The 26,463-nt window shown below is 50.9% G+C and overlaps 9 protein-coding genes across 9 annotated transcripts; 4 read left to right on the top strand and 5 right to left on the bottom strand.

Moving 5' to 3' along the window:
• Positions 1–1,239: 1,239 nt before the first annotated feature.
• Triagg1_754 (uncharacterized protein) lies at positions 1,240–2,049 on the bottom strand (the record flags this gene model as incomplete). The annotated part of the gene is made up of 1 exon (XM_062894686.1): positions 1,240–2,049. One exon carries the CDS (start codon positions 2,047–2,049, stop codon positions 1,240–1,242), a length of 810 nt encoding a protein of 269 aa, XP_062759978.1.
• Positions 2,050–2,994: 945 nt separating this feature from the next.
• Triagg1_753 (uncharacterized protein) lies at positions 2,995–3,702 on the top strand (the record flags this gene model as incomplete). Its single annotated transcript, XM_062894674.1, has 2 exons — positions 2,995–3,033; positions 3,145–3,702. 2 exons carry the CDS (start codon positions 2,995–2,997, stop codon positions 3,700–3,702), a joined length of 597 nt encoding a protein of 198 aa, XP_062759977.1.
• A 1,066-nt stretch (positions 3,703–4,768) lies between these two features.
• Positions 4,769–6,907, bottom strand: Triagg1_752 (uncharacterized protein; the record flags this gene model as incomplete). The annotated part of the gene is made up of 1 exon (XM_062894663.1): positions 4,769–6,907. One exon carries the CDS (start codon positions 6,905–6,907, stop codon positions 4,769–4,771), a length of 2,139 nt encoding a protein of 712 aa, XP_062759976.1.
• Positions 6,908–8,355: 1,448 nt separating this feature from the next.
• On the bottom strand, positions 8,356–9,309 carry Triagg1_751 (uncharacterized protein; the record flags this gene model as incomplete). Its single annotated transcript, XM_062894652.1, has 1 exon — positions 8,356–9,309. The coding sequence occupies one exon, from the start codon at positions 9,307–9,309 to the stop codon at positions 8,356–8,358; it is 954 nt and encodes a 317-aa protein (XP_062759975.1).
• Positions 9,310–9,991: 682 nt separating this feature from the next.
• Triagg1_750 (uncharacterized protein) lies at positions 9,992–10,926 on the bottom strand (the record flags this gene model as incomplete). Its single annotated transcript, XM_062894641.1, has 3 exons — positions 9,992–10,215; positions 10,285–10,640; positions 10,709–10,926. 3 exons carry the CDS (start codon positions 10,924–10,926, stop codon positions 9,992–9,994), a joined length of 798 nt encoding a protein of 265 aa, XP_062759974.1.
• A 1,063-nt stretch (positions 10,927–11,989) lies between these two features.
• Positions 11,990–13,315, top strand: Triagg1_749 (transcriptional regulator family: Fungal Specific TF; the record flags this gene model as incomplete). The annotated part of the gene is made up of 1 exon (XM_062894630.1): positions 11,990–13,315. The coding sequence occupies one exon, from the start codon at positions 11,990–11,992 to the stop codon at positions 13,313–13,315; it is 1,326 nt and encodes a 441-aa protein (XP_062759973.1).
• Positions 13,316–14,092: 777 nt separating this feature from the next.
• Positions 14,093–15,825, bottom strand: Triagg1_748 (transcriptional regulator family: Fungal Specific TF; the record flags this gene model as incomplete). The annotated part of the gene is made up of 3 exons (XM_062894619.1): positions 14,093–14,833; positions 14,895–15,035; positions 15,088–15,825. 3 exons carry the CDS (start codon positions 15,823–15,825, stop codon positions 14,093–14,095), a joined length of 1,620 nt encoding a protein of 539 aa, XP_062759972.1.
• Positions 15,826–17,695: 1,870 nt separating this feature from the next.
• On the top strand, positions 17,696–19,619 carry Triagg1_747 (uncharacterized protein; the record flags this gene model as incomplete). Its single annotated transcript, XM_062894608.1, has 4 exons — positions 17,696–17,895; positions 18,118–18,397; positions 18,457–18,651; positions 18,717–19,619. 4 exons carry the CDS (start codon positions 17,696–17,698, stop codon positions 19,617–19,619), a joined length of 1,578 nt encoding a protein of 525 aa, XP_062759971.1.
• A 4,331-nt stretch (positions 19,620–23,950) lies between these two features.
• Triagg1_746 (uncharacterized protein) lies at positions 23,951–25,912 on the top strand (the record flags this gene model as incomplete). Its single annotated transcript, XM_062894597.1, has 5 exons — positions 23,951–24,351; positions 24,415–24,550; positions 24,620–24,929; positions 24,986–25,377; positions 25,439–25,912. 5 exons carry the CDS (start codon positions 23,951–23,953, stop codon positions 25,910–25,912), a joined length of 1,713 nt encoding a protein of 570 aa, XP_062759970.1.
• Positions 25,913–26,463: the final 551 nt, after the last annotated feature.

Raw genomic sequence — 26,463 nt, 5'->3', positions numbered from 1 at the left:
AAAAAAAAAAAAAAAAGAAATCGCGAGGTTTATTAGCTAATGAGGACCGTGCAACCTTGATTCCAGTTCGCCAAGAGGAGTTGCTTGCTTGACTTGCCTGTACGGTTGATTCGAAATGCTCTGTTTCCAAATCTGCTTGAATAAACAAAAGCGGTGATGAAGGGTGTTTTGTCATTGATCCTGGCGAGTGCTGGGATGAGGCTTTGTAATTTAGGTAGGCAGTGTAATGGGGGTTTTGATCCTTGATCCTGCGCATCCGCCACCTTACTTCGTCTTTGCTTGCTAATGCTTGAATTTGGTCATCCTTTGGTCGCATATCCTTTGCAACCATGATTTGTACTAAGTTTTGACTCTCGCTATGACACACTGGCTCGGGTGTTGGCCCGCAAAAAGGCCAAAGCGTTGGTTGCGAATGATATCAATAGTCTGCCTTGAACAAGCGCTGCTCGGAAGTTGAAACCTCCGGCGGTTGCGTCACCTGCTTAGCCGCTCCTTGGGCTGGACACTCTTCTGCTATAAATGGTTGAGCCTTATAAACAGCGTGAAATTTCTGTTGGATCGTTAAAAAAAAAACACATTTGTGTTGGTTGGCGAAGGATTCAGGTTGGCCATTGCTTTGGGCTAACCGGGACCAAGCTGTCTCCTCGATCCATCCAACGCGCTGGTTGCACTAACAGTATTTGAATCTAGTAGTACAAGCACTGACACGCATCGAAGGATGCGGTAGATCGTCTGTGCATGTATTGAACAATGGACTACATGCATATTGGAGAGAAACGGGTTAGTGTCGAGGTACTGGTGGTTTGCTTGATGGCTCGCTTCGTCTAGCTTCAGCATCATTCATCTGTCTAATTGAGATGGACGTGGTTGGCTATGGATTCACATCTGTCTCATTAGTTTCATGCCTGATTCGCCTGCTTGGGTTTAATGAGAGACTACAGTTTTTTTTATTTTATTTTGCGTCGTACATGTACACGCGAGCAAACTCGACTGTGTTTTATATATATTCGCGGCTTTGCTATGACCTGGTAGCAATATAAACTGATAATGATTCCTGCTCATATGTCCATCTCCTCGTATCTCATAATGCCACACCTGATATCAGGCGTGTAAGTCGTTGGGTCATCTCAATAGCTCCTTATTACATGTAATCTGTGATTCTGAATAGCCCTCCATAACCATGTAGCCATGAAATCTGAATTTGTGCCATGTTAAGCACCTAGCTCATAGCAATTCCCACTATGCATTCGACCGTGGCAGCTTAACAGGACTTCCAACTTGCTTTCGGGGTATCAAATGCACGGGTTTTGGGTTTCCGGCATGGTTATTATTGTCCATTTCGGCTGGTCGTGAATGCACCGACTTTCGGTATGTGGACGGCGTCGGATTCAGTTCCGACATCCTGGGGTATCTGTTCCAAGTATATCCATCCTCCAACTCGGCAGTATCCATCAAAGGCTGCAAGCTGTAATCCGCCCTTCCCCACCGGTCAAGCATAGCAGGGGCTCTTTCAGGAATTGCCGGCAAGATGGAGATGTCCGAGTACGTAGAGTTCCGGTTGTTTGGTAGAGGCGCATATCGGTGTCTGCCAGTTTGGTACATCTGTTGAGTGGGAAAGTCTGGCGCTGGACCATGAGGTGTACCTGGCTCTACCTGGCAGCTCCTGATGTCCGCATCCTCGTCTGCTTCTTCTTTCGGGTTTCGGCCGCTGAAGCTATATATCAAGAGCCCTATGGCCACTATCACCACCAGTATCCCCAAGGTGATGCCGGATATCAGACCTATCTTGGTTGCGTCAAGGCCATCGTTTCCGGTCTGGGCGCTGTTTGTCTGGGTGTTATTGCTTTGGCTGGGCAGCGGATATGTCTGTGTAGTAGTAGTACACGTAGGATCCGGCGCATACGAATGGTCTCGCTCTACCGCTGTTCGAGTTGCGGCCTCTGATACTGGATGAGACGTCTGCTGGGGAAATTCCGTGGTTGGAGTTGCAGCATTTTCTAGAGAGCGAATTGCAAGAAATGGTCCAAGTCGCATGGCCGCGGCGATCATGTACCGAGTATTGCCGCAATACTGTGTTTGCGTCAAGAAATGCCTTTCTTCATCGCGACCGTGAGGATATTAAAACAGCGAAAAGAGAGAGAAGCCGGAGCAACGAAAACACCGAAAGAAACTAAACTCGTGCGAAGTCTATGACGATCCAGCGGAAGTATATATTAATAGTTGTTTCATTCACTGGGGGCATCCCGACGCCCTTGCAGCTAAAAATCGACGAGACGAGAGGCAGCCCGGGGGAGGATGCAGGTCTTCGCATATTCAACCATGAATCGAGCCATAGCCTCGCCCACAGCACGCGAAAGCGGAAACCATCTCCATCCGGGCCAGGCCAAAGTAAGACAAGCCAGAGGCAGAAATAGGGCCTGGATGCCAGACTAAGTCGACAGCTAAGACGAGTTGACAGGGGAGCTGTTGACGCTGGATTGGGTGGTTGAGCCCGAGGGCTAAAAAGTGATGGCGGGGACGAGTTCCGTGCTTGGAGGATTTGGCGGGATTCGGTCTAAGGCGTTATGCAGCTCAGCACCTGACGAGAATCCTCTTTGTCCGTGTGCGTGCATGAACATTTGATAAATTACCTCCAGTGGACGGCGTTGGACATGATGCGAGTGGATGAATCTCCACTGCCATACCCCGTGGCCACGCGTTGCGAATGCCATCAATCGAGATCAAGAGTCGCATTCGCATGGATTTCTAGTTAGGCTGCCTGTAGATGTAGGTGTAGGTGTGTGCTGTAAGTGTAGCTGTAAGTGTAGCTGTAAGTGTAAGTAGCTGTAAGTGTAGCTGCAAGTGTAGCTGCAAGTTGTCACAGGTGGGAGGTGGCCATAGCTCAAGCTACAAAACCGCTCCCCCACCACAGCCGTGCCCAAGAGCATTGATTCGTGATCTGCAACTTCAACCAGCTTAGCATCAAACACCAACCTCTGCCCAACAACGCCCAGCATGTCGCGCCGTCCAGCAAAAGGAGACTATATCGAAACGGTAAGCAAACTCTCTCATCTTTTCATAGCCATAGTCAAAACTGCATCTTGGCCAGAAGAAGAAGAAGAAGAAAGCCTCGCCTACTAACGTGGCATCATCATCATCATCCAGGACACCGGCAACAAGGTCGCCCGCAAGGCCGTCCTCGTCGGCACTCAAAACATCATGCTCGGCGGAAAGACCGTCATCCAGCCCGAAGTCATGATTCGAGGCGACCTCGTCCGCACCGCCGCGCCCCCGCCCTCGTCCGGCGGAACCACCCCCCAAAACACCACCGCCGTCGCCATCGGCCGCTACTGCTTCCTCTCGCGCGCCGTGCTGCTGCGGCCGCCCGGGCGCATCTACAAGGGCGTCTTCACGTACATGCCGCTGAGGATCGGAGACCACGTCTTCATCGGGCAGGGCACCGTGGTGCAGGCGGCGAGCATCGGCAATCATGTGTCCATAGGGAATGGATGCGTCGTCAACGAGTTTGCCATAATCAAGGACTACGTCAAGGTCCTGGACGGCACGATTGTCCCTGCCAACATGGTCATTCCGAGCTTTTCCATAGTGGCTGGCCAGCCGGGCCGCGTTGTGGGAGAGCTGCCGGACGGTGCGCACGAAGAGTTTGAGCTGAGGGACCTCTATAAGACGGTTGGCAACAATCCGCAGCCCGCGGCGGCCTGACCGACTTTTACGCATAATTGACGGATGAATACCCTTTTACGAACACCCGCTGGTTGAACCACATGACAGCGTACTGGAATTGAAGCCTGGCTTGGGATATAGCTCAAGAGAGGTGAAGACATGCATGACACTCGGGCTGCGATTCATCAATTGGGTGGGAATTGCTATCAAACACATGTCTCGGAAACCACAACATTGCACCTAGGCACCGGAAGCTGCCTATGAAACAACAGAGCAACCCTTCAAGATGCAGCACAAACGCAATCGAATACTGTGCTCGACTCTTCTCCGGTGCATTCAATTCTCCGAGCAAAACTCGGGGAACCCACTCTCCCCGGCACTCTGTCCTATCTGGCGGAAAATGCCGTTCGACGGCCTTTCGGCTCTCACCCACGTCAGCTTCAGACAAAACAAAACCAAAATGTCCAAAGGCCGATTGCAACGTGCTGGGCATTGGGACAAGGATAGCTCAAGTACAGCATTTCACCACCCCGTCGCGTTTTCTTCTTTGTCGGCGTTCTTGGCGATAGCTCACATTGCTGAGATCGAAGGTGCGGTATCGGTGAATATCGACCTTTGACGAAGAGAGGAGGTTGCCCTTGCCGCGATGGCTCCCATCAAGAGGGCAATATTGCGGAAAGAGATTGCCAAAAGCCGAGGCGTCACACAGAGCATCGCAAAAGAGCCTCAGTTTCTTCTGCGCAAATGAATCCTAAGAGATGAAGAAACAAAAGAGACAGAGCTTAACAGCGGCCGTGACAGATTCTGATAGACATAGACAAATGATATGAATAAATTCAGGGTTTGTACTCCACACGCTGTGATAATGCCTGTAGTGCCTAAATGAACCGCATCCTAGAGGAGCCATGGAAAGGCTACGAAAGAAAGTACATATACAAAGAGGAAATATAGGTGTATAATGTATCCGGGGTATCTCAGTTTCAGCTCGGATAGATAAACTTATCGCAATTCCAAGATGGTGTGTATTCCTGCTCATTATCATCATCAGATCTTTTGCCTTGTCTTCTCCCCCCTTTTATCAAATCAAACCCATCAACTCGCCGTCTCAGTTGGAAAATTGCCCTCGGCCCTTCCACTGAGCAGGCGGACGTCCGCCTCGGTTCCGAATAATGTCCACTACATCCCACGGATTCGCCTCCAACACATCCATGCCCGCGGGCTCCAGCCAGCCCAGGGCCTCGACGCCATTGAAGCCCTTGTGCCACGGCTGCAAGTCACACGCTCCGGCAAGCGTCTCCATGAACTCACGCAACCTCCTCGCGGCGGACTTTTGGACGGAATCATTCGGGCAGAGGGACGCCAGCGCGGAATCTCCCGAGCCTAGCCACCACAGCCGACGCTCGTTGCTGTCTTCAGGGGGCTGGTCGTCTTCCAGGTTTTCTCCCATTATGCTTTTCCACAGCTGAGTCCGTTCCTCTTTCCTTGCGGAGTGGGAGAGCCAGCACACGTAGTTGGCTGCCCATTTGTCTACGGACGTGTTGGTGTCGATGCCCACTGATACCTGCATCGTCGTGTGGTTCGGAACCCACCCCTCGACGATGAGGTATAGCTTCCAGATCCCCCGGCGAACGACGCCGTTTTCATGATCCGGGTGAATGGGTCTGTGCAGCTTGTTGATGAACTCTGGAATCAGGGGGATTTGCGCAGCATCGTCATCGCCCTCGCCTTCATCTGTGGGACTGAAGTGGTTCATGCTCATAATCTCCGTCGGGACACACACGCCAATGTTCCGTGCGGCTTGGTTCGGGCCAGGAGACAGGGTGAAGGCATTTCCTGCCGGGAGGTGAGGGACCTGGATAGGTGGAAAGTTCAAGATGACTAAATCGTCAAACGGGATCCAGTCAAATGTCCGAAAATCCGGCGGTTGCTCGTTGAAATTGATGGTGCCGCCTGATAGAGGACACTTTATGCCGCGATGTCGACACATGTAGTATATCTCGATGAGACGCCGCGACTCTCGGCAGGTCGCCAGGAGAGTGTACACGGATAGATAGCCAGAGTTGCGTGAAGTGGTGGCACGCACGCGAAACTCCTCTGTGGACCAGGACGGCGCCAGATGACGTCTGCGCTGGTGATTCAACACGTCGAAAAAGTGCGCGCTTGGCCTCCTCGGGATCAGCTCGCCCCAGATGCGATGTCGGATTTCGGGCGGAAGTTGTTGGAAAAGCGGAAAAGACTGCTTCGTCGGCGGTCCGTCGCAGATGGGGGAGACGCCTCGAATATTGCCAGCCAAGGCCAGCTGGTCCTCCTTCCTGAGCTCTTCCTCGATCAAGGGAATCTGATCCAGCGCCCAACGCAAGAGCAGCTCGTGACGCTCTGATCTCTCTTGGGCAAACCGATAGGCGTGTGTCTTGCGAGCAAAGTCTGCGATTATATAGCCTCTTTTGTTAATCATTCTTAGCCGTTCTCTGGCCTCTGTGTATAGGCGTTGCTCTCGTTCCATTTGCTGGCTAGTTCGCGGCCCCCCAAGCGGATCGTTCCAATTTAATCGGTTCCTGGCCGTCTCACATTCCTCCTCAGCCCTGCGGCGTTCGTCCCTTCGCCTGGTAACTTCGAGGCTGGATGGGCGGCAAATGTCACTCGTTGGCGTCCTGACCTGCTCGAATGGGCCCAGAACCTGTGCATCCATGAGTTGAGCCAAAGCTGCATCATAGCCCGGCTGGCACGTCTCGAGCCATTTGTCGTACTCGTCGCGCCTGGTAAATTCGTAGTTGATATATTCTATCCAGGTTGCCAACTTGTTCTGCTGATCTATATGCCTGCAGAACCCATTTGGTGGCTTATCAAACCCAGGAGGAAGCGCAAAACTGTGACGTTCCAGCCGTTCAGTGAGTTCTTCGAGATGATTGGGGAATCGGGGTGGGCGCCGAGATGATTTCTGGTGAGACAGGAACATCCTCCATCTGGTCAGCTGCTTGCCAAAGACCTGCCACTCGTCTGACTGGTCTTGCCAGAAGGCTAAGATGTCACGGTATTTGCCCGGCGCAGAGACGATGCTTTTGAGGAGGCTCAAAGGATGTGATGGACGGCCTCCTTCGCTGACTAGAGCATGGTAGGCAAACGTTTCGGCCTCGACTGCCCTCTCCGGAGGTGCATTTCTGGCAGTTCCGAAGCCGAGGATTATCTGGGCTTCGATTTCTGACGAGACAATGGAGAATGGGTCCGTCTCCTCGTCTGAGTCCATCGGTGGTTCAAGTAGATGAGATTGAGACGGCGAGATGGAACGACGAAGAGGCGACGAAGAAGAAGAGGGGAACGGCAGCATTTCTTTAAATGGCCCGACCTAGTCTCCTAACCAAGCACCAACAACGCAGCTGACTCATAAATCTCGGACTTGGGCCAATTGGAGCGATCGAGCTGTCTCAGTTGAATGCAAGGGAGGCTACGCCCGCGGTCTGGTGGTTTGCTCTATGGAAGCAGGGAGAGCATTCGCAGGGGCATCTCATGCAGCTGAGAGATGACGGGTCTTTGCCTCGACCTGCACGATACGAGAGCCCACGGCGATGCTGGGCCACGGGAGAAAAAGTGACTTTGGCGATGTTTTGTTGGTGTCGCGATTGGAAATCAGAGTGTGGCTTGAAGGGCGATTTGGGACCTGAAGCGGCTGACTAAGGAATTGGAGGCGGAAACTGACGTTATGCTGTGCATCGACTTGTCACCTGTCAGACGCTGCGTTACAGTTGGGCCGTGCAGGGAACAAACAAACGTGGGGGGGGGGACCGAATGCCGTGACTAGGGTGGACTGGAGTAAAATAGCAAACGGTAGTAGAAAGAGAAGAAAGCAAGGGGGAAAAGCAACAAGAGAGAAGGAAAAGAAAGGAGAAAAAAAGGTGCGTTTGGACTAAATGCTGGGTGGGATAGGCGGCTTGATTACATGTAATATCGACTCCCGCAATCCTCCAGCTAGGCCACTGTAGGCCGTTGGTGGACCGCCCCCTTTCCGTGTGAATCGAGCTGAAGCAGGCCCAGAAATGCCGTGCGAACGACAAGACAAATCACTGCCCGGGAGGATTAGGATTAGGATTGGCTTGCATGGCCATCTCGAGCTACCTATTAAAAGGCTGCAGATCATACACCGGCGACTAGGCCGGAAGCGGGCGCCACAAACGCTGGGCTTCCTCGGCCGACTATTGTTTCTTTTGTATCCCGTCTAATCAACGAGCTGATAAAATGTACGCTCAAACTCGGTTGGTGGAATAATGAGCTTCCTCTGAACAAATTAACGCAACCAATTCTTGATTCACCATCTCTAAATCATCCTCGTCGGTATTGCCTCGTGCCGGATATAGAGCCTCCCGAGGGAACGGGAAGCCCCGGAGCTTCTCTGTTATGACACGATTCCGACCTCTTTGGATGGCAGATCTTCGTCATGCTGTACGGACTCGTTGTTCGAGGCCGGCTGGGCAAAAACATGCTAGCACGACATGACTCCGTTCCGATTACTCAACATTTGCGCGGCAAGATATGCTGGCTCCAGCTCCTCGACACCAGCACGGCGTAAACCCGCCTGATTACTATACACATCAAATTCCAAATTCCAAATCCCTAACCCAGAAACCACAGCTTGCGAACGCCTCGTAATGTGCAAAGTACGTTTTCTCTCTCTTTCTCCTTGTCTTTTGTTCTAAACTTTCACTCCAAGCCGCTGATGAAAAAGTCCACCACCTTGGGTCCCGTCTCTCGCAGGTCGTCGTATAGATCAAAGTGGTTCTTGCCCGGCACCACGAACAGCTCCTTGGGCCGCCTGGCCTGGTCAATGGCAGCCTGACTGTAATGAAGCGTCTGCGCCTCTGATCCCGCAATCATCAATAGCGGCCGTGGCGCTATCAGATGCTGTAGATTGAACGAGTCGTAGCTGACCATGAGGTCGTAACTCTGCGGCGGGACTCTTTGGGTAGATCGTTCGTGTTTCCCGCGATTCGTACCGTAGTACGCGGCTGCATCCCTGAAGAAGAAATCCGCGCCCTCGGCGACCTTGGATGGGTCCGTCTCGAACATGACGGGCGCCGCGGGCTTGGACGTCGGGTTCTTTGCAGCGTGGGACCGCCATTGGCCCGCGGCCTCGAGAGCCGTGGCAATGGCCTGCGGGTTCTCTCTGTGGTGCGGATGGACGCCGCCGTTGCGTGTCATGCGCCCTACGCAGGCTGCGCTCACCGTCGCCAGGCACTGGATGCGGCTGTCTGATTGTGTCGCGTACGAGGCGTATCCTCCGGAGGCGCAGATGCCCAGGAGCCCAATCTTGTTGGCGTCCACTCGGCCGCTCAGTGTTGTCAGGTAGCTCACCGCCGCCTTGATGTCTTCCACGCGCTGGCGGGGGTCTTCCAGCCCGCGAGGCTCGCCGCTGCTCTCGCCTTGGTACCCGGCGTCGAAGATGAGCGTGTAGAAGCCAGCCCTGGAGAGGAGCTTGGCGTAGTCCGTCGGCGTTTGCTCCTTGACGCCTGTCATCGGATGGCTTATGACGACCGCCGCACCCATGCGATTCGGCGACCCTGGCTCCGGCACGAAGAGCTCCCCACAGATTTGTAGCTGAAACGCGGGAAAGAAGACTTTTGTAGGGGGGGTCATGGTGTGGATGTAAGAGAGCATTTTCTAAGCGGTGGTGTGCTTGGATCGATTGCTGGTAAATGAGCAAGAAGGCCGTTTGCAATTCTTGGTATCAAGTCTTTCAAGATTCTTGAATTCAAATAGAATCTCGAGACTTCGAAATGGAATTCTTTCCCACTAGTTTTGTAGCCTCCGACGACGTTTAGGTGACGTCGGCGGTGCTTGGGTGGGCGGATCAGGAGATTCTGTGTCCGGAACAGGGCATTAAAGTTTGCGCCATCGCCCGATTTTTTGATAGGAGCTTGGACGCGGATAAATCGAACGAGGGTTAGATAGGGCTATGGATGGACCACTCCGAGGTCTGTAAGTGTCCATCATTCCATTGGTATTCAATACCTCATAGCAGAAAGTTGGAGATGGATAGCCCGATGACAGCTCCGGGGTCTCGGGGCTCCACCCACGCCGATGCCCCACAGTTTCCGGCCATCAAACTTTTGGTTTAGAACAGGCTGGGCTTACAATATCAATCATATATATCGCTTACCTATGGCAACGTCAGGGAAGAGGTGTGGCGGATTGAATACTCATCCAGCCTGGAAATGGGACATCACAGCACAGCCGTACAAAACACTAAATGGACATGTGAGGCATCGCAAAACAAAATTCCGTTTGTTAGTTGTTCGCTTGCTCGAAAGATCTATATAACTGTCCAAGGTCCCTCATTTTAGGGCTGGAAATGAACTGCCATGGCGTCGGAAATGGCATTGAACATGCCGCCCCTCTTCTCCAAAAACTCCTGCGTAGCTTCCACGGTAGAGCCATGAAGGTTTCCGATGATGATTATCTCCTTATCTGTCGCAAGCTGGGCGTATGCTTGCTCAGTGAACTGGTCGAGAGGCATGCCCAGAGCACGGCCACGCTCAATGCCCATGTAATCATGCAGTTCAGCTATTAAATACGTCAGTTTTGATCACTGACAAGTGCCCTCGCCGGAATCCGGAGAAGTAGAACGCTTACTTTGTACAGCTGGAGGCAACAGCTCAATAAACTTGACCTTTGAGAAGCCTTGGTTCTGTCGTCTAAGGCAATCGAAAAAGGCTCGGAGCGCAGCCTTAGAGGCACTATACGCTGGCATCACAAAGGCGGGAATCAGGCCCAAGATGGACCCTGTGACGATGATGCTGGTGGGGTAATCCTTCTTCTGGAGATGAGGCAGAAACTTGATGGTGAGGTTCACGACTGACGTGTAGTTGACATTGAACTCATGGTGGAAAGCTTCAAGATCGATTTCTTGTGGGCGAGTAAGTTTGGCTTGGGTCTGGGTGCCCGAGTTGAGGAAGACACAGTCCAAGTCGGGGTACGTCTGGACAACCCTGAATTCCAGTCACTGATCAGCCTTGACTCGTGAACGCAACAAGATTACGGCGTATATCATGCTTACTTGTTGACAAAAGCGTCGAGACCAGCCCTGTCGGTGACATCAAACCGGATGGCACTGGCACGCTCCGCGCCGTGCTTGGCCACAAAGGCATCAAGCCGCTCCTGGCGACGGCCAACGGCAATGACTTTGGATCCTTCTTCGATGAGCTTGTCTGCCATGGCAGCGCCGATGCCAGCGGTGGCGCCGACAAGGAGAACACGCTTATACTGAAACACCATTTTTGTGTCTGTTTTTCGATGTAATTATGAAGTTGGGTCGAGTCTATTCTAGCCATTGCGACAGACCCGGTTCAAGCGACATCTTATAAACATTGCGACGCCCGGAGTTAGCGACCAGGTGGAAATATCAGTGCCGGACTTAATCTCTCCGAGCTGTAACTTGTTTGAAGTCATCGTCAACTCGCTCACTGGCTGCTTTAATGGCTTGCAGGGCCGAAACGGAGCGGTGGATACCCTGTCTTTCAGCACACCAACCGCGGCCGTTGAAGCTTAGAGATCATGCCCCAAATAGGCATTGGGCTCGCGGTTTGACTTGGCTTTATCCCCGGCGGCTCGATCTGCTATGCAGCAATTAAGTCAAATGTAACTTGGAAGAGAGATAAAGTCGGTTCGCCCTCTTCATAACCCCGATCTCAATGCCTGAGGAACGAATCTCGGCATGCCAAATACGTGCATCGTTCTGGAAGGGGGCAGGTACGGGATCCACCGATCTAAAACTCCGGAACGCTAGCCCTTGTAGGCCTAGCGCCCGCTGTTACGTAGAAGGCGAACCGACTCGCGACTTTTAGCTCCGAGATGCAACCAACTTCCGCAGACGCCCAGGCTGGACATTGCACAATGAATCTTCATCTTTCGACAAGGCCGTCGACTGTATGGAGTGCGTGCAATCGCTGTTTAGCGCCCTGATCGTCTCCTAGTGCCAGCTCTGTTTGTCATCCGTCAGCGCGCAACAGAACAGGGGTCTGGTGTTGTACCGGTACCTCTTCACTCCCCTTGCCATTCATACATCAAACTAGACACCGGAACTTGACGAAATGGTCTATCGGGGACCCTCCAAAGATTGTCTGCCGTGTAGGAAGCGTAAGCTCAAAGTACGGATCCCGCCTGTACACCATCATCAGTCACATGAGGTTCTCCTGGCTAACGCGGAAATGGGGGTTTCTAGTGCGACCTGCGCAAGGATGGATGTGGCCAGTGTCTGCGGGCCAACATCTCGTGCTTTGGATACCGAGACCCAAACGAGCTCATCTTCCGTGACCAGACGCGCAGCGTTGAGCGCAAGATGCTGGCTTCCAAGGCAACGACGGCGCCTCTGGAGTTTGGCACCCTAAATCATGTCATCTTGCCCAACACCAGCAGCAGCCTGATTCCGCAGCCGCAGACGCCGTGGAATGTGCGCGCCCGCCACGACTTCTTTGCTCACTATGTGTTTGGCTTATCTAGCAGCTATAATATCCTACCTTCCCTGTACGAAAAGGCAAAAGCGGATGACCACTTGTCAGCTAGTGTAGACGCAGCCAGTCTCGCCTTTGCGGCCAATAAGAACCCGGTAGAATCAAGGGAGCTGTTCCGACTAGCAGCTCAGCAATACATGATTGCTCTACGGCGAGTCAATGCGGCTCTCTCTAATCCAGAACTCTCGAGCGCCGATTCCACGCTGCAGTCGGTGCTGCTCCTCGACCTCTACGAGAAGATCATGGGTCGTGACCTCAGGGCGGCGGCGCCTTGGTTGGCCCATCTCAATGGGGCTCTAGCGCTAATCCAGGCCCGCGGCTACAATGACATGATAAGAAGCGAAATCAGCAGAACATTGGCCAACAAACTCTTTATAACCCTCCTCATCAGCTGCTACATTGCTTCTCACCGGATCCCGGAAGGTGTGGCGGAACTAGGGCGAAGGCTCGACATATATCACGACAAGGATGACGCCAAGTGGCGCCTTTCCAAGATGAACCAACGGATGATCAATTTTCGAATTGACGTCGCCGAGGGGAAATTATCTGATGGCGAGATTGTTGCAACGGCAAAGGACCTCCACGATGCGTATCGTGAAATTGAGGATACCGTATCCCAGAGATGGCAGCCTAGGAAAGTGATGGCTTCGGAGGAGGACCCCGCCTATCGAGCTCTCATCTTCAGAGATTATTATCATGTTTACAGGGACCATTTCACAGCGCAAGTGCGCAACACTGTTCGAATAATGCAGCTTCAGCTCCAATCGTATATTCAAACCCATTTGGAGGATGACGGGTCTGATGAAGTGAGCAACACACTTGCAGAATCATGGAGTCGTACGGAGCGCTTCGCCGAGGATGTTTGTGCCGCAGTACCCCCGTTTATCCTCCCCGCCGCCCGCCCGAATAACAGCGTTCCTTTCTCCAGCATTCAGACACTGAAATGCGGCATCCTCCTTCCAGCACTGTTTATAGCCGGCAGTGCATCGAGAAACCCTGAACTGCGCGCCTGGGCGATTCGTACGCTGAGATACATGGCGGCATCTGGGGATATACGGTCGGCGTCGATGACTGCTGATATGTTGGAGAAGAATCCAGGCATGGATTTTAGATATATGTACGCCAGGCTAGGCGGATATGCCTTCACATCTTGAACGATCACGCAATTTAAGTTTATGTTATTCTCTGTATTTCTGGTAGTACAATTAGCGAATATGTAAAATAGAGAATATGCACATTTCATTCATCCGGCTTCCAATCTTAAGAATTACCAGAACAGGTTCGTCAAAAGTTTTGACGAATAAGCTATTTTGTAATCCTGCACTGGATTACTAAACTTGGTGAGGCCATCACTAATCCTAAGACACTATTTTGTTAAGCTCATTGAGCTCACCGTAGCTGTGATTTGAATTAGAATATCCCGAGGCTGAGTTTATTACTCCATAGTTGACCATTGTCAATCATTCATAAGCAACCCCGAATTATTTCCGCTACTGGCTTGGTTCCTGTATGTCAGTTGCTTGATTGAAGCTTTATGTTGTACATGAGTTTAGATGTTTGATATCTTACAAGTGGGATTTGAGATTCATACAGTGTACTTATATGGCTCGATTTTGGTTTGGTTTACCAAAATGGTCTCTCTTTTATGCTTCCCAGTCTGCCGTCGTTTAGATTTATACGCAGTTGTAAAGGCCACTTAGAAGTTCCCTCCGTTGTTACAGTGTCACTTCCATGACATTTTCTTGACTAAGAAAAAGACGTATATAAAGTGAAATATCAGCCCAAGTTATAATGTTATGATAATACTGGTCTTCAAATTCTCCATATATCAAACTTAATGTCTTTATCTCTTTCTATTGCGTTCATGTATAAACTGATGCAAATGCTTTCTTATAACAAGCCCAATTTCAGGACACCTCACTTCCACTCTATCATCCAACATCTATCCCAATCGTATCACACCACGCCATAAATTTCTCCTTCTCAATCATCCCTCCATGTTTTCTATCTCGCCCATACCATCCCGAAGACCATCCATCAGTCCACACCGCATTCGTTTTACAATTCACCTTTCCCACGCACACAGTCTGCCACATGAACAAGCCGCCCAGCAAGCCGGCGTTCACAAGAGACGACGAATTCGTCCTCCAGCTCTTGATGTCCCAAGCGAACTTTTGGCTCACCATCTCCAGATCGTGGAACCGAGCGGGTGCCAATGCCGTGAGAAGGCGTACTCTCGTGAGCCAGGATGTTATGCATGCTCCTTGCAGGATTGGCCAGCTAGCGTTCCTCTGTTGTTGTAGGTTGATGATGGATTGTCGGAAATTCATATGCCACGCATAGAAATTGCTGGTTGTACTTTGTGGTGGATAATTGGTATTGTGAATGTCGTACTTCATGCCTAGCCATTCGTGTAATTCCTGCAAATCGTCCATGAGGCCTTCTACAGCTTCTTGAATATCGCTGGCGGGAACTGCCTCTGGAGTTAGTACCATTTCGGTAATCTTCTTGAAGAGATTCGGCCCGTCTATAAGATGCGTCCATAGAGAGAGCACGGCATTCTTATCGTCCGTTGAGTTGGATTTGCCACCGCCAATTGCCTCTCGTATCACTCTTTTCCATTCATCCTCTGCCAAGAAGCACGTCCTATGGTTAAGAAACGCCTCATGAACCTTGAATAATCGCATATTATTAGAACAAGTTTCAAGCTCAGCGACAGTAGATGTTACTTACCAAAGGGCCAACGTAGGCCGCAATCAGAGCCAACTCAAAATCTGTCTGGAAGTGACTGGCCCCTTGATACTGTATGAGCTGAGCTACGCCCGCGGCATGTTGTGTCCAAGAATGCGCTGTTTCTGGCCGTCCATTTAAAAGCTACAATGATGCTTTAGTAAACGTCATCAATGAAGCTATACATGGTCAATACCTCAAAGAACCCCAGTAATTCCGCGGCACATAGTGTTTCCGGCGTTTTCCACTCCTCCGCATCATTAAGTGCTTCCTGAAGAGCCTTTAAGGCTTTGTCGTATAGACGATAGACCTCCAAATCCGAGTCCTCTGAGAAGCCATCGTCTTTAAGTGTGATCTGTCGAATACGGGCTGCAAGGCAATCCACGGCACATGTCAACGATGTAACGTGTCCATAGCGAGATGGAATGAAAGATAGTAGAGTCTTGCTTTGAGGAAACTGCGATTTATGTAACTCTAGTCTCGGATTGGGAGATGGTTGGGCTTTGACACCGAGATGAAGTCCCGCGAGTGACTCTACCAGATGTAGAATTGCAAAGTTTTCGGCAAATGTAGCTTCTGAAATGCCCATTGGCAGTGGAGCTGAAGGGCCGGCTGGATATTCGCGTCTGGTGGGAGCAATAACGCTCGCTGGTGCATCGTCACGACTAGCAGATGCTGCCTCTGATGAAGAAGAGGACTGAGCAGAGCCCGAAGTTTTTAGAATTGTGTTCAAGATCCATTTAGGAGGTTGTTTGATACCACTGGTACCAATTTTGCCGTAGTTATCTCTTTGACGTCGCGTTTCGGCCACATTTCGCATAGCATGTCGTCGGATCACGTTGCGGACGGCTGGATCGGTAGGGAGTTTTGCGTCGGTGTATTCGACAAAGCTAAATTCTTTTTCCTGTTCCTTCTCCTGGTTATCATTCTGCATGGCATAGAGGATTTCAAGGCGATCCTAGTAGTGTTTCTTCTCCCGGTCGTTGATAGAAGCCGGAGTTAAGCGTCAAGGGGCAGACAGAAAGAGGCATAGAGTAACGAAAGTCGGAGAATTTAAGGGTGATAAAGAATGATACAAATTTAAGTTAAGTTGACTTCCAATGACACTAGGATATGGACTTGGTAGACGCGAGGCCTGTATGAGACTATCTGCTTCATCAAGCCTATCGCGGAAAGAGATAGTCAAAAGGTCCATGGTCTCTTGTATTTCCGATCAATAGCTCATTGCTAGGAGTAGGAATTCGGGCACTTGAAGATTTCTGTATACGGCCATTAACTCTATCCGGTTCAAAGGAAGCAGAACGGTGAAGTCAACCGCCTGGATGTAGCTAGGGTCGCTTATATCGCGTACTAGTTCGTTTGTAAGAGGCGATGATCTAAACCCTCAACTATACAAATTGGTTCATAAATGACAAATTGTTCCCTAAATGGAAAATTGGTCCATAAATGGAAAGGCAGTGAAGGTGCGCCACGAAACGCACAATCAAATGATGAAATGTACCACGAAAAGTATCATTAAATGCTGCAAATCGGGCAAATCCCTGGAGATGCATGACGTTGCTCGACTCGGTGACACCGTAGGATTGGTGGTGGCGACTTTTCAGCTCAATGTTTGGTTGAGCTGGCGGTTCCTGGTAAAATAAATTGTACCTAGGAGTCAAGTGGAGGACAGAAAAAGCAAGACCGCAAAAGAAATAAGTGCATATATGCAGGAATATAAGCCCCTAATGACTAAGTGTATCTAGTACCTTTATGAAAGAACGCCTATTTAGCTAACACCTAAATTTAACTATATAACTATAGTAGCAGTTATTAAAAAAATATAAATATAGTAGTAATTACTAGAGAAATATAAATATAGTAGTAGTTACTAAAGAGATGTAGATATAGTAGTAGTTAATGGTAAGATATAGATATAGTAGGAGTTAATAGAGAACTGTAGATATAGTTGTAGATACTGAAAGAACGGGCGGTGTATAGTTTACTAGGTAGGCGTTGATAATCTTCTTTGTCTTGGTTTTTCTGTCCCCCACTTGGGAGTATAGACTGGCAAGGGGGTTGCCGAAAAAAAAAACATCTATACAATTTTATAGTGTTTTTTTTGGTTTTCTTTTGCATCTCGCATGAACTGAGTCCTGAATTTGGTAGCATTGAGTACACGTAATTACTGAATATCGAGATACGGAAATTGTGTGATGCATATAGACATGTATATAGTCTTGGACCTTCAACATATTTGTGTAAAAGTCTGGGTATTTCAATTCTAGTTTTTTGTTTCTACCTTCACTATCTAAGCTGTACATGCAGGTTCCACAACATTCCACTAAACACAAAGCCACTATCTGTTAGTAAACTTCAACTCTATTTGGATATCGGCAATTACCAATTTCACCCCCTTAAGAGTTAGCCTGTTTTAAATCATTTATTGAGACTATTTGGATTAAAAAAAATCTTCAACACAAACTCGAGGGAAACGACCGGCAGCTTTACCGTCTCGTCCCGGAATCGGCTTCTTCCTTGCTTGAAATCGCCGACCTGTAAACGGAAGATTCCGTAGTGGTGAAACGCCGAGAGCCGGTTCCGTGACGGGCAAGGTCTGGCGCCATCAGCGACAAATTATTACTCAGCGTACTTACTCAGCGTAAACGCCGAAGAACAACGGAGATTCATTGTGTTGCCTTTGTGGAGTGAGCAGTCTGTGAGACAATTAGCATCTTTGAATTCATTTCTTGGCGGAGAGATTGAGCATCGAGGCCGTTCCGAAGACACACCGACTTCAAGTCCTAGAGTCGGCAGTTGACACAATGAGCGCCAAACGTGACTGGAGACAGACCGTCGCGGCAAAGCAGCAGCAAAGGCAGTCAGACGTAGATGCCTTTATCGCCGATCAGGATCCAGCCGTGACAGAAAACATCACGGGTATTGATGACGTTGTTGTTCTATCAAAGTTGTTGGTTACGGGAGAACTGAAGAGTGAAGATGTGGCAAAGGCATACATTACAAGGTAGCGACTTTCACTCTTGCAGGTTCCGCTGGATTGACTAACATTGTGGCGGCGAATTTAGAGCTATTGAAGCCCATAACAAGGTGAGTTTGTATACTCGTGTTTGAGTGGGTGCATATATTCTACAGACATCTAACCATGGCGAGAATAGACGAATTGGCAAGCCCCCCTTTCTCTGAATTAGCTGCTTAATGTACATGTAGCTGTATAACTGACAACTAGCCTTTGGGAATACAGCCTCACGGAAGTGCTCTTCTCCGAAGCCATTCAAGACGCTCAAAGGCTGGATGAGTATCTTCGAGCAAATGGCAAACCCATTGGCCCCTTCCACGGAGTTCCAGTGACGCTCAAGGACCAGTTCAACGTCAAGGGCTATGATACCTCACTTGGATACACTGTGAGGGCACTCAAGCCTGCTTCTGAGGATGCTGCGCTGGTCAAAATGCTGCGATCAATGGGTGCCGTCGTCATAGCTAAGACAAACGTTCCTCAAAGCATCATGGTATAGAATAAGTCTTTCAAGTATAGAGAAAGGAATAACACGTTTCTAACAACATACAGTGGGGAGAGACGGACAATCCGCTTTATGGATTGACCACGAATCCCATGAACGCAGAATATACTCCAGGAGGTTCAACCGGTGGTGAAGGCGCAGCATTATACATGAAGGGCAGCATCTTGGGGTGGGGGACAGATATTGGCGGGAGCGTTCGTATCCCAAGCTCCATGATGGGTCTCTACGGCCTCAGATGCAGTGTACGTCTACGAATTGGCTTCTTTCCCAGTGATACGAGAAAAAAAAAACAGCTAATGCGTCGCAGAACTCGAGATTGCCGCACTGGGGATGTCTTGTGTCGACAGATGGCCAAGAACATTCACCGTCATCGGTTGGTCCGCTCGGTCGCTCCCTTTCCACCATCCACCATGCCACGAGAGAAATCATTCTCCGTGAGCCGTGGCAGAGTGACCACCATGTCTCGCCTGTCGCATGGCGGCAGAACATGTATGACGAATATGCTTCTAGGAACCTGACAGTCGGCCTCTTTCTTGACGATGGCATAGTCAGGCCTCATCCGCCAGTCACCAGAGTGTTGCAACAAGCAGCGGCAGCTCTTAGAGCCGCAGGCCATGAAGTCATTGACTGGCCACTAGATCTCCATGCCGAATCTATCGACCTGATTGACGACTTATTCGTCGTCGACGGCGGACAAGACATTCGACAAGATGTAGAGGCGGGAGGAGAGCCTTTTATACCCGCCATAGAAAGCCTCGTCAACGCAGGCGATGCCATCTCCGTGTACAACTACTGGCAGCTCAACAAGCGCAAGGCCGCCCTACGACAAGCTCACCTAGAAAAATGGAAATCCGTCAAGTCTCCCGCGACGGGGAGGACCGTAGACGCGATCCTCATGCCCGTCATGCCTCACTCGGCAGTCCCGCACCAAGCAAGCCGATACACGGGCTACACCAAGGTATGGAACTTGGTTGACTATGTGGCGCTGGCCCTTCCGGGAGGCAAAGTCGAGGCTGGCGATTGTGACGCGCAGTGGGATTACGCTCCGCGAAATGAGACGGATGAGTGGATAGGTAGCGTTTGGAGGGATCGCAAGGAGGAGATGGCTGAGATGGGGCTTCCCGTTGGAGTACAGATTGTAGGAGGGAGGTTGGAAGAAGAGAAGGTGTTGGCGATAGGCAAAGTTTTGGACGAGTTGTTGAGGGCATAGAAGTAGTTTCGAGGCTTTGAGGGATGTGGTTCCTGAAGTAGAGCGTCTCATTGTTTTAGGTACCTGTCTTTCTCTACATCATCTTTCTGGGGGTGACTTCATCGAAAGGCGATTGATATGTTATTGGCAACATGTTTCCTTTGACTCCATGCCTCTTGATGAGAATGTGTGCCTCCAGGGCGGTTCCATGGCAGAGATTCCCATCAGATGAAGGCTGGTAGAGAGGCTAGAATGCAACAAGCCGATGCTCTGGTCCAACAAAGGTCACAAGTCTACGGAGAACTGCAACTAACCATTCTACGGCTCGAGGTAGTAGCGCTAGATCCCACAGGAACGGGTCATGAGGCTGCTAGGGATACGGTGAGGCCACAACACACAGCTGTAGCTGCCTATGGATCAATAGGCTCATACTGTGTGTGTCTACTAATGCATGTGCATGTGAGGGAAAGGCAGAATCGAAATCGTCTCTCTACACTTTGCCATCCGCACTCAGTTTTGCCATGTCTCAAGTCATTCAAGCCATGTGTCCCTTTGCCAAATTTAGACCCCGAGAGAGACACCAAGGGATGGCAGTGCTCACTTGGTCCGTGAGCTGAGGCGGACAATCACGAAAAGCAAACTCCGAGGTCCCGACGGAAGCCGTAGCGTCGCGTCTTGTGAGGCGATTCGTGTCTGTGGAGCGACGTTCCGGCCGTTGGCCACCTAGGCCCAACATGGTGAATAAAGTAAAGATGCAGCGTCGCATCTGGCGCTCCCGCAATCGACTTTACAGTAGTACCTTAGTAGTTCTGCAGGAGAGCGGGCTGGCTGTCAATGCAAAACACGTTAAAAAAAAAAGATCGGCCTTGATCCAACCCTTGGGTGCCAGTGTACGCAGATGCGCTCCTGCAAGGCGGATTCTGGGAGATTTTGTGTAGCATCTGAGATTGCGTCGCCGGAGTCGCACGCGCCTCTCTCTCCCCAGACCAGCCCAACGCAATCCCAGGGCTAGTCAAAGGTGTTGCAAAGCACAGGGCTGGTCGGGTTCTAGAAGCTTATGCCAAGATCCAGTTGTTGATCTCTGCTTTTGACGTGACTAAGTGTTACTACGCTGATACCACACGGTTGATTGCCTCGGCGAGTTCGCGTTGATGCTCCGTTGGACAAGTGATAAGAGCCTTGGCGATATCCCCGCTCGACAAACAGACGGCGACAAAAGACGGTGTGATTTGGCGGAAACAAAGACCAGAAACCCTCATCAGTCCGATCCGTGCTCCGAGAGCGTTCCTACAGGCTGGTAATGGTATCAGTAAACACGCAACTACATCGGACCCCCTTCGGACAACATGATGGCGCTGGCGCTCAAGCATCCCCGGGAATGTATTGGACAGGGCGCGGACACGAGTTATATCCGCACGAGGATGAATTGTGCCTGAATTCACTCGGGTATCATAGCATTTGGCGACTATGCTGGTCATGAGAGGCATTTTAAACGGTTCTCTCCACGGCTACCGGCACCAGAGCATGTCATCTACAGGCAACTAGCCGATGGCGATATATGTAGATGCAAAGGCGTAAGGGCGCGTCTGTGGCTGCGGGAGCCAAGACAGGCACAGGTTCGCTTGACGCTACTCGCATGCTTGCTGAGGGCTAAGACGATGAGGCCCAAAATACCGGACTTCTGGTCTTGTCTGCATGGTTTCTTGTTGTTGTAGTTGTTGTCTCTGCTTCTATGCACTGTAAGCCACGACAACCACGTTACACTGAGAGGCAACCGTCGGCTGCGAGATGCTTTGCTGCGCACGTTGGCTCTTTTCAACCGCTCCTTTCCATTTATGCAGAGGGACGAGCCACCGGCTGGCCCTTGACCTAAGGACTGGGGTAAATCACGTCAAGGCCCGAAATAGGCAGGTCGAAATGCTTATCCCTGGATGCCGACAAATGGGAAAATCAGAAGCCGTGGGTGTGGCGGGTCTCAGCAACCTTAAGATAACCTAGAAGCGCGAAGCCCACAAAAACGGACGATGCCTGACTAGTGCGGGCATTTGGAGAGAGAAGAGGAGAAGAGAGGGGAGTGAATAGGTAGTATTAGGGTCGTCGCGGATGGAGTTGTGGTGGTGGTGGTGGTTGACCAGAGGTTGCGGTGGTTCGTTTGTATGGGCAGACGGGTTGAAGATGGAAAAGTTGATTTGTTATCTGCATCACGTTGCTTTGACAAGAGACAAAAAGTAAAGGTTCCAGGCAAAGATAAGAATAAAGATAAGGTAATGTACCTACATGTCGCCCGTCAGCAGCGAGATAACACCCCGTCCGTGCTTGTCGGCGCCCAGAATCAGGTGCCGGACTCTCGCTACGAGCAGCCACTAAAGCGCCCCCGAGTTGCAGCAAAATCCGCCTCCCCAGGCCCTAGAAGCCCCAAGCGCAGTGCTTAATTCCTCCTAGCTCGCCCTTCTAGAACCCTTCTGCGCCGTTTGCTTTCGGATCAACGTGTGGCGCTTTCTAGCGTTGAATGTTCTCGGCCGCTTATCTCTTTCGTCCTTTGTGTCCGCCACCAGAATGAAAATCAACCAACAATCGACTGCCAGGCGCCGGCGTTTCTCACAGACGTCTTGGCTCGCCTGATGAATGGACTAGGCTGGTCTATTCATGGAGGATGTCGGGTGTCTTGTTCACTTTCTCGTCTCGGCGCCTCGGGGATCCATGCATTCGGTCTACAGCTCATCTCACCCCGCGTTTGCTGCATACGAGTACGAAATAATCAGAACGATGCGGCAATACAGGATGAGCCACCGAGACGACTCAGGATGATTTCGATTACCTGAGACATTGACTGCGTATAGCGAGCTCAGCTAATACTATACCATGTACTCGTATTGTTGTTGTCGGCTGAGCAAATAAGGTGCCAACCGCCGTGGCACGAGCGGGGCCAGATAACCCGACATCTCGACTCTATTATGTACAACTGGAAGCGCCATGGCCCCAGTCTCGTGGCAAACTACTCGTACAAGTACGAATACTATTAGGGCTCCTCCGAAATGTCATCGGCTCACGTTCCCCTCTGTGCCCATCGCCAGGCGACGGCTCGCCTGTGGCAGCATTAGGACGCCCCGAGCGAGGCGAGTAGGCAAACCTGAAGTGTTCGGCCATCCGCCCTGCAAGCAAAAGAGGCTCGTACGACGAGCCCTGTCGTACAGGCGGTCCGTCGTATCAATATCGAGGCGTTTGTCATGCCAATACCCCGTACAGCCTCCATTTGCGCGTGGTTGGAGAGCAGGGCAGAAGGCGCACGAGTCAAACCATGACGACCAAGAGGGAAGAATAGGTCCTGAACCAACGCTGCCAAGCCTGTCTACGCGGCCGACTAGAGATTCTTGCCTGCAGATAATCAGCTCTGATGGATGTAAGTGTGATACCGTTCTCCGTAACCAGAAGAAAAAGTCAAAGATGCAGGGATCATGGCCACCCCACACAACCACGACCATCCTCCCCAGGCGAGGTGGGATTATTGGTCCCCGATTTTCTCCAACGAAGCCACGGGTCCATGTCCATCCCAAGAATACATCAACGTATCTATTACATGGCCCTGAATTGATCCATTACTTGGTACAACAGCTAGCTCCCTTGGCAGAGGGCAGACACGCCAGCAGCAGCGGGAAAATGCCGTCACACCAGCCCCCCAAAGGGTGCATCTTCCCCAATCTCAATCTGCTAGTCCAGCCTCAGAGACCTCGCCCCGGTCCGTGCAGACCATGAGGCCATGTCCCTTGCCTCTCTCAGCTTGCTTCTCCACCGCTGAGGCCCCCGGCTCGGGCTTTTTGCTGGTTCTTGCTCGAGTCCCGGTGCGGTGATAGGCTGACCATGGGGAGGAGTCGAGATACGCAGCATGCCAAGGACATGGAGAGGCCCATCTCCACGGCTTGGTGCGTGTTTAGCCTCGGGGATCCCATGTCTGTCCACCTTCAATACCTGTACTCGTACAGGCGTACATCAGGTCTAGCTACAGTATGGTACGTGGCTGAACCCAACTGCTCAACAGGCACAAAGTCTCAGACTCCATAAAAAGTACAGGTTGGGATGGGCCAACCAATCCCAGCAGCTCCAAGCTTGACAAGCAGGTGAACACTTATAACCCAGCGAGGTAGCCTCCTCCGTGAGACAACCTTCTCTGTCTGCCACCATCCTCTCTTCCTCTTCTAACCATCTCTTCTACCCGTCGTTCGTCTTCGTATATCTTACGAAGTCGGCAGCCTGACGCGTCTCTGTTCCGTTTGAGACATCCGTCGCCTGAGTGGTATAGACCAACCTTTTCCGTCTCCCTCCTGTCGATACAGTCCTCCGGGCATATCGCCGCAATGAGTGACGACGATGGGCTCTACGCTCACACCAGCCCCGCTGGCTACGGACACGATGTCGAGAAAAGCAGCGCCAGAATCGGAAACTACGAGAATGTTCGCATCCGTGGTCTCGAGACTTCACCAGAGACGTCTCTGCACCGCGGTCTCAAGGCGCGCCACATTTCCATGATTGCCATTGGTGGTGCGCTCGGCACTGGTCTCATCATTGGTACCGGAAAGGCCCTCGCCCAGGCTGGTCCCGGCTCGCTGCTCATCTCGTATTGTTTCGTTGGAGTTCTCGTCTACGGTGTCATGGCTTCTTTGGGAGAAATGGCTGCTTGGTTACCTATGAGTGCTGGATTTACGGGCTACGCGACGCGATACTGCCACCCATCTCTGGGATTCGCTCTTGGTTGGACGTAAGTCTTCGAGTTGTGGTTTTCGTTCGACGATGTCTGGGATTGCTAACGGTGATTCAAAAGATATTGGTTCAAGTACATTATTACCACTCCGAATCAGTTGACGGCTGCCGCTTTGGTCATTCAGTACTGGTGCCCACGGGACAAGGTCAATCCGGGCGTCTTCATTGCTATTTTCCTAGTCACCATTCTTGTTGTGGTATGTCTATTTGATCCGTTTTTGCTATTTCTCCTCTCAAATTTGCACCATGTGCTAATTACCTCGTAGAACTACTTAGGAATTGAGCTTTTTGGCGAATTGGAATTCTGGCTGTCCTCTTTCAAAGTCATCATCATCGTTGGCATCATCATCTTCTCCTTGTGCATTGCCTGCGGAGGCGGTCCCAACGGCGATGCCCCCGGCTTCCGATATTGGCATAACCCCGGTGCCTTTGCCGAACTATATCAAACGGGCTCCTTGGGCAAGTTCCTCGGCTTTTGGTCCGTCATGGTCAATGCCACTTTTGCGTACCTCGGAACCGAACTGGTCGGTGTCACCGCTGGTGAAGCTCAGAACCCCCGACGAAGCATTCCTAAGGGTACGATTGACATGTCCTCTTTTCTACGGGACAAGAACTAACGCGCATAACCACAGCCATCAAGCTCACCTTCTTCCGTATCCTCTTCTTCTACTGCCTCAGCGTCTTCCTTGTCGGCATGATTGTCCCTTACAACAGCCCCGAGCTCACCTTCGCCAACAAGCAGAGCACTGGTGCTAACGCTTCGCCTTTCGTCGTCGCCGCCACCCTCGCCGGCGTCAAGGTCCTGCCGCACATCATCAACGCCTGCATCCTGGTCTTTGTCTTTTCCGCCTCCAACTCTGACTTGTACATTGCCAGCCGAACTCTCTACGGCCTCGCCTCCGATAACGCTGCTCCCGCCATCTTCAAGCGCACCAACAAACGTGGCGTTCCCTACCCAGCGCTTTTCGTTTGCGCGGCGATTGCCTGCTTGGCGTTTATGAATGCTTCTACCGCCAGCACAGTGGTATGTTCCCATGCTCATCCCTCGAAAACGGAGACACGGTTCTTGCTAACATGACTATTAGGTCTTTGGCTACTTTGTCAACCTCGTCACCATCTTCGGTATCCTGACCTGGATCTCCATCCTCGTCACCTACCTCTTCTTCCTCCGCGCTCGTCGTGCCCAAAACATCCCCGACAGCGCCATGCCCTACGTCGCCCCTCAGGGCTACTGGGGTACCGTCGTGTGCTTGTTCTTCACGATCCTCATCGCCTTGACCAAGAACTACGACGTCTTCATCCACACCGCCGCCCGCAAGTTTGACTACAAGAACTTCATCACTGGATATCTCGGCATCCCGCTCTACATCATCCTCCTCTTCGGCCACATGCTCGTCACCAAGAGCAAGGGTGTCAAGCCCCACGAGGCCGACTTTTACGCTGGAAAGGAGATTATCGATGCTCAGGAGAACGAGTACCTCGAGGATCAGGAGATTAAGCGCGCGAACAGCCAGGGGCTGCACAAATTTTACGATCGCTACATCTCGTGGCTGTTTTAGATTCGGAGGACTGCGTACTTGGGCAGGTCGAGATGATAGACTGGGCCCTCGCTTTTATGTATTACTACGTGGTATGAATATATGAGTATAACAAAAACTCAATGAATATGATAATGCATTTTATTTGATCATAATGATATAGTTCAAACGTGTCTGTATATTGCATCGTCAATAACTTCAATTTCACACCCCGCGGGGTTCTCGATATGAAAACTACGCCTTGATTTGAAGTCACAAAACATCATCGTCATTCAAACGTATCCTAGAATATCTATCTGTTATGCAAATGCGTTTCCCTACCAAACAAGACCATAATGAAAAGAAGAGTTAGAACGAAAACGCCGCCAAAGACACACAGACAACCACAACTCACTCAAGGACGCCCATGACACGTAAATGCATACAGTAAGAAGATGAATGAAAGCGAGGAGAAGCTCCGGACCTTTTAACGAAAAGCTACGGCTCCAAAGAAAAAAAAACTCCAAACATAGAAACAGGAGGTTAAGTTGTATGCATGCAAGATAAAAACAAAAGCCTTTTGTAGTTGGCCC

This window comes from Trichoderma aggressivum (genome assembly GCF_033847375.1).
Source record: "Trichoderma aggressivum f. europaeum strain CBS 100526 chromosome Unknown scaffold_002, whole genome shotgun sequence".
Classification (NCBI taxonomy): Eukaryota; Fungi; Ascomycota; class Sordariomycetes; order Hypocreales; family Hypocreaceae; genus Trichoderma; species Trichoderma aggressivum.
The sequence above is the reverse complement of the archived record's forward strand: the minus strand, read 5'-3'. Positions and strand labels throughout refer to the sequence as shown.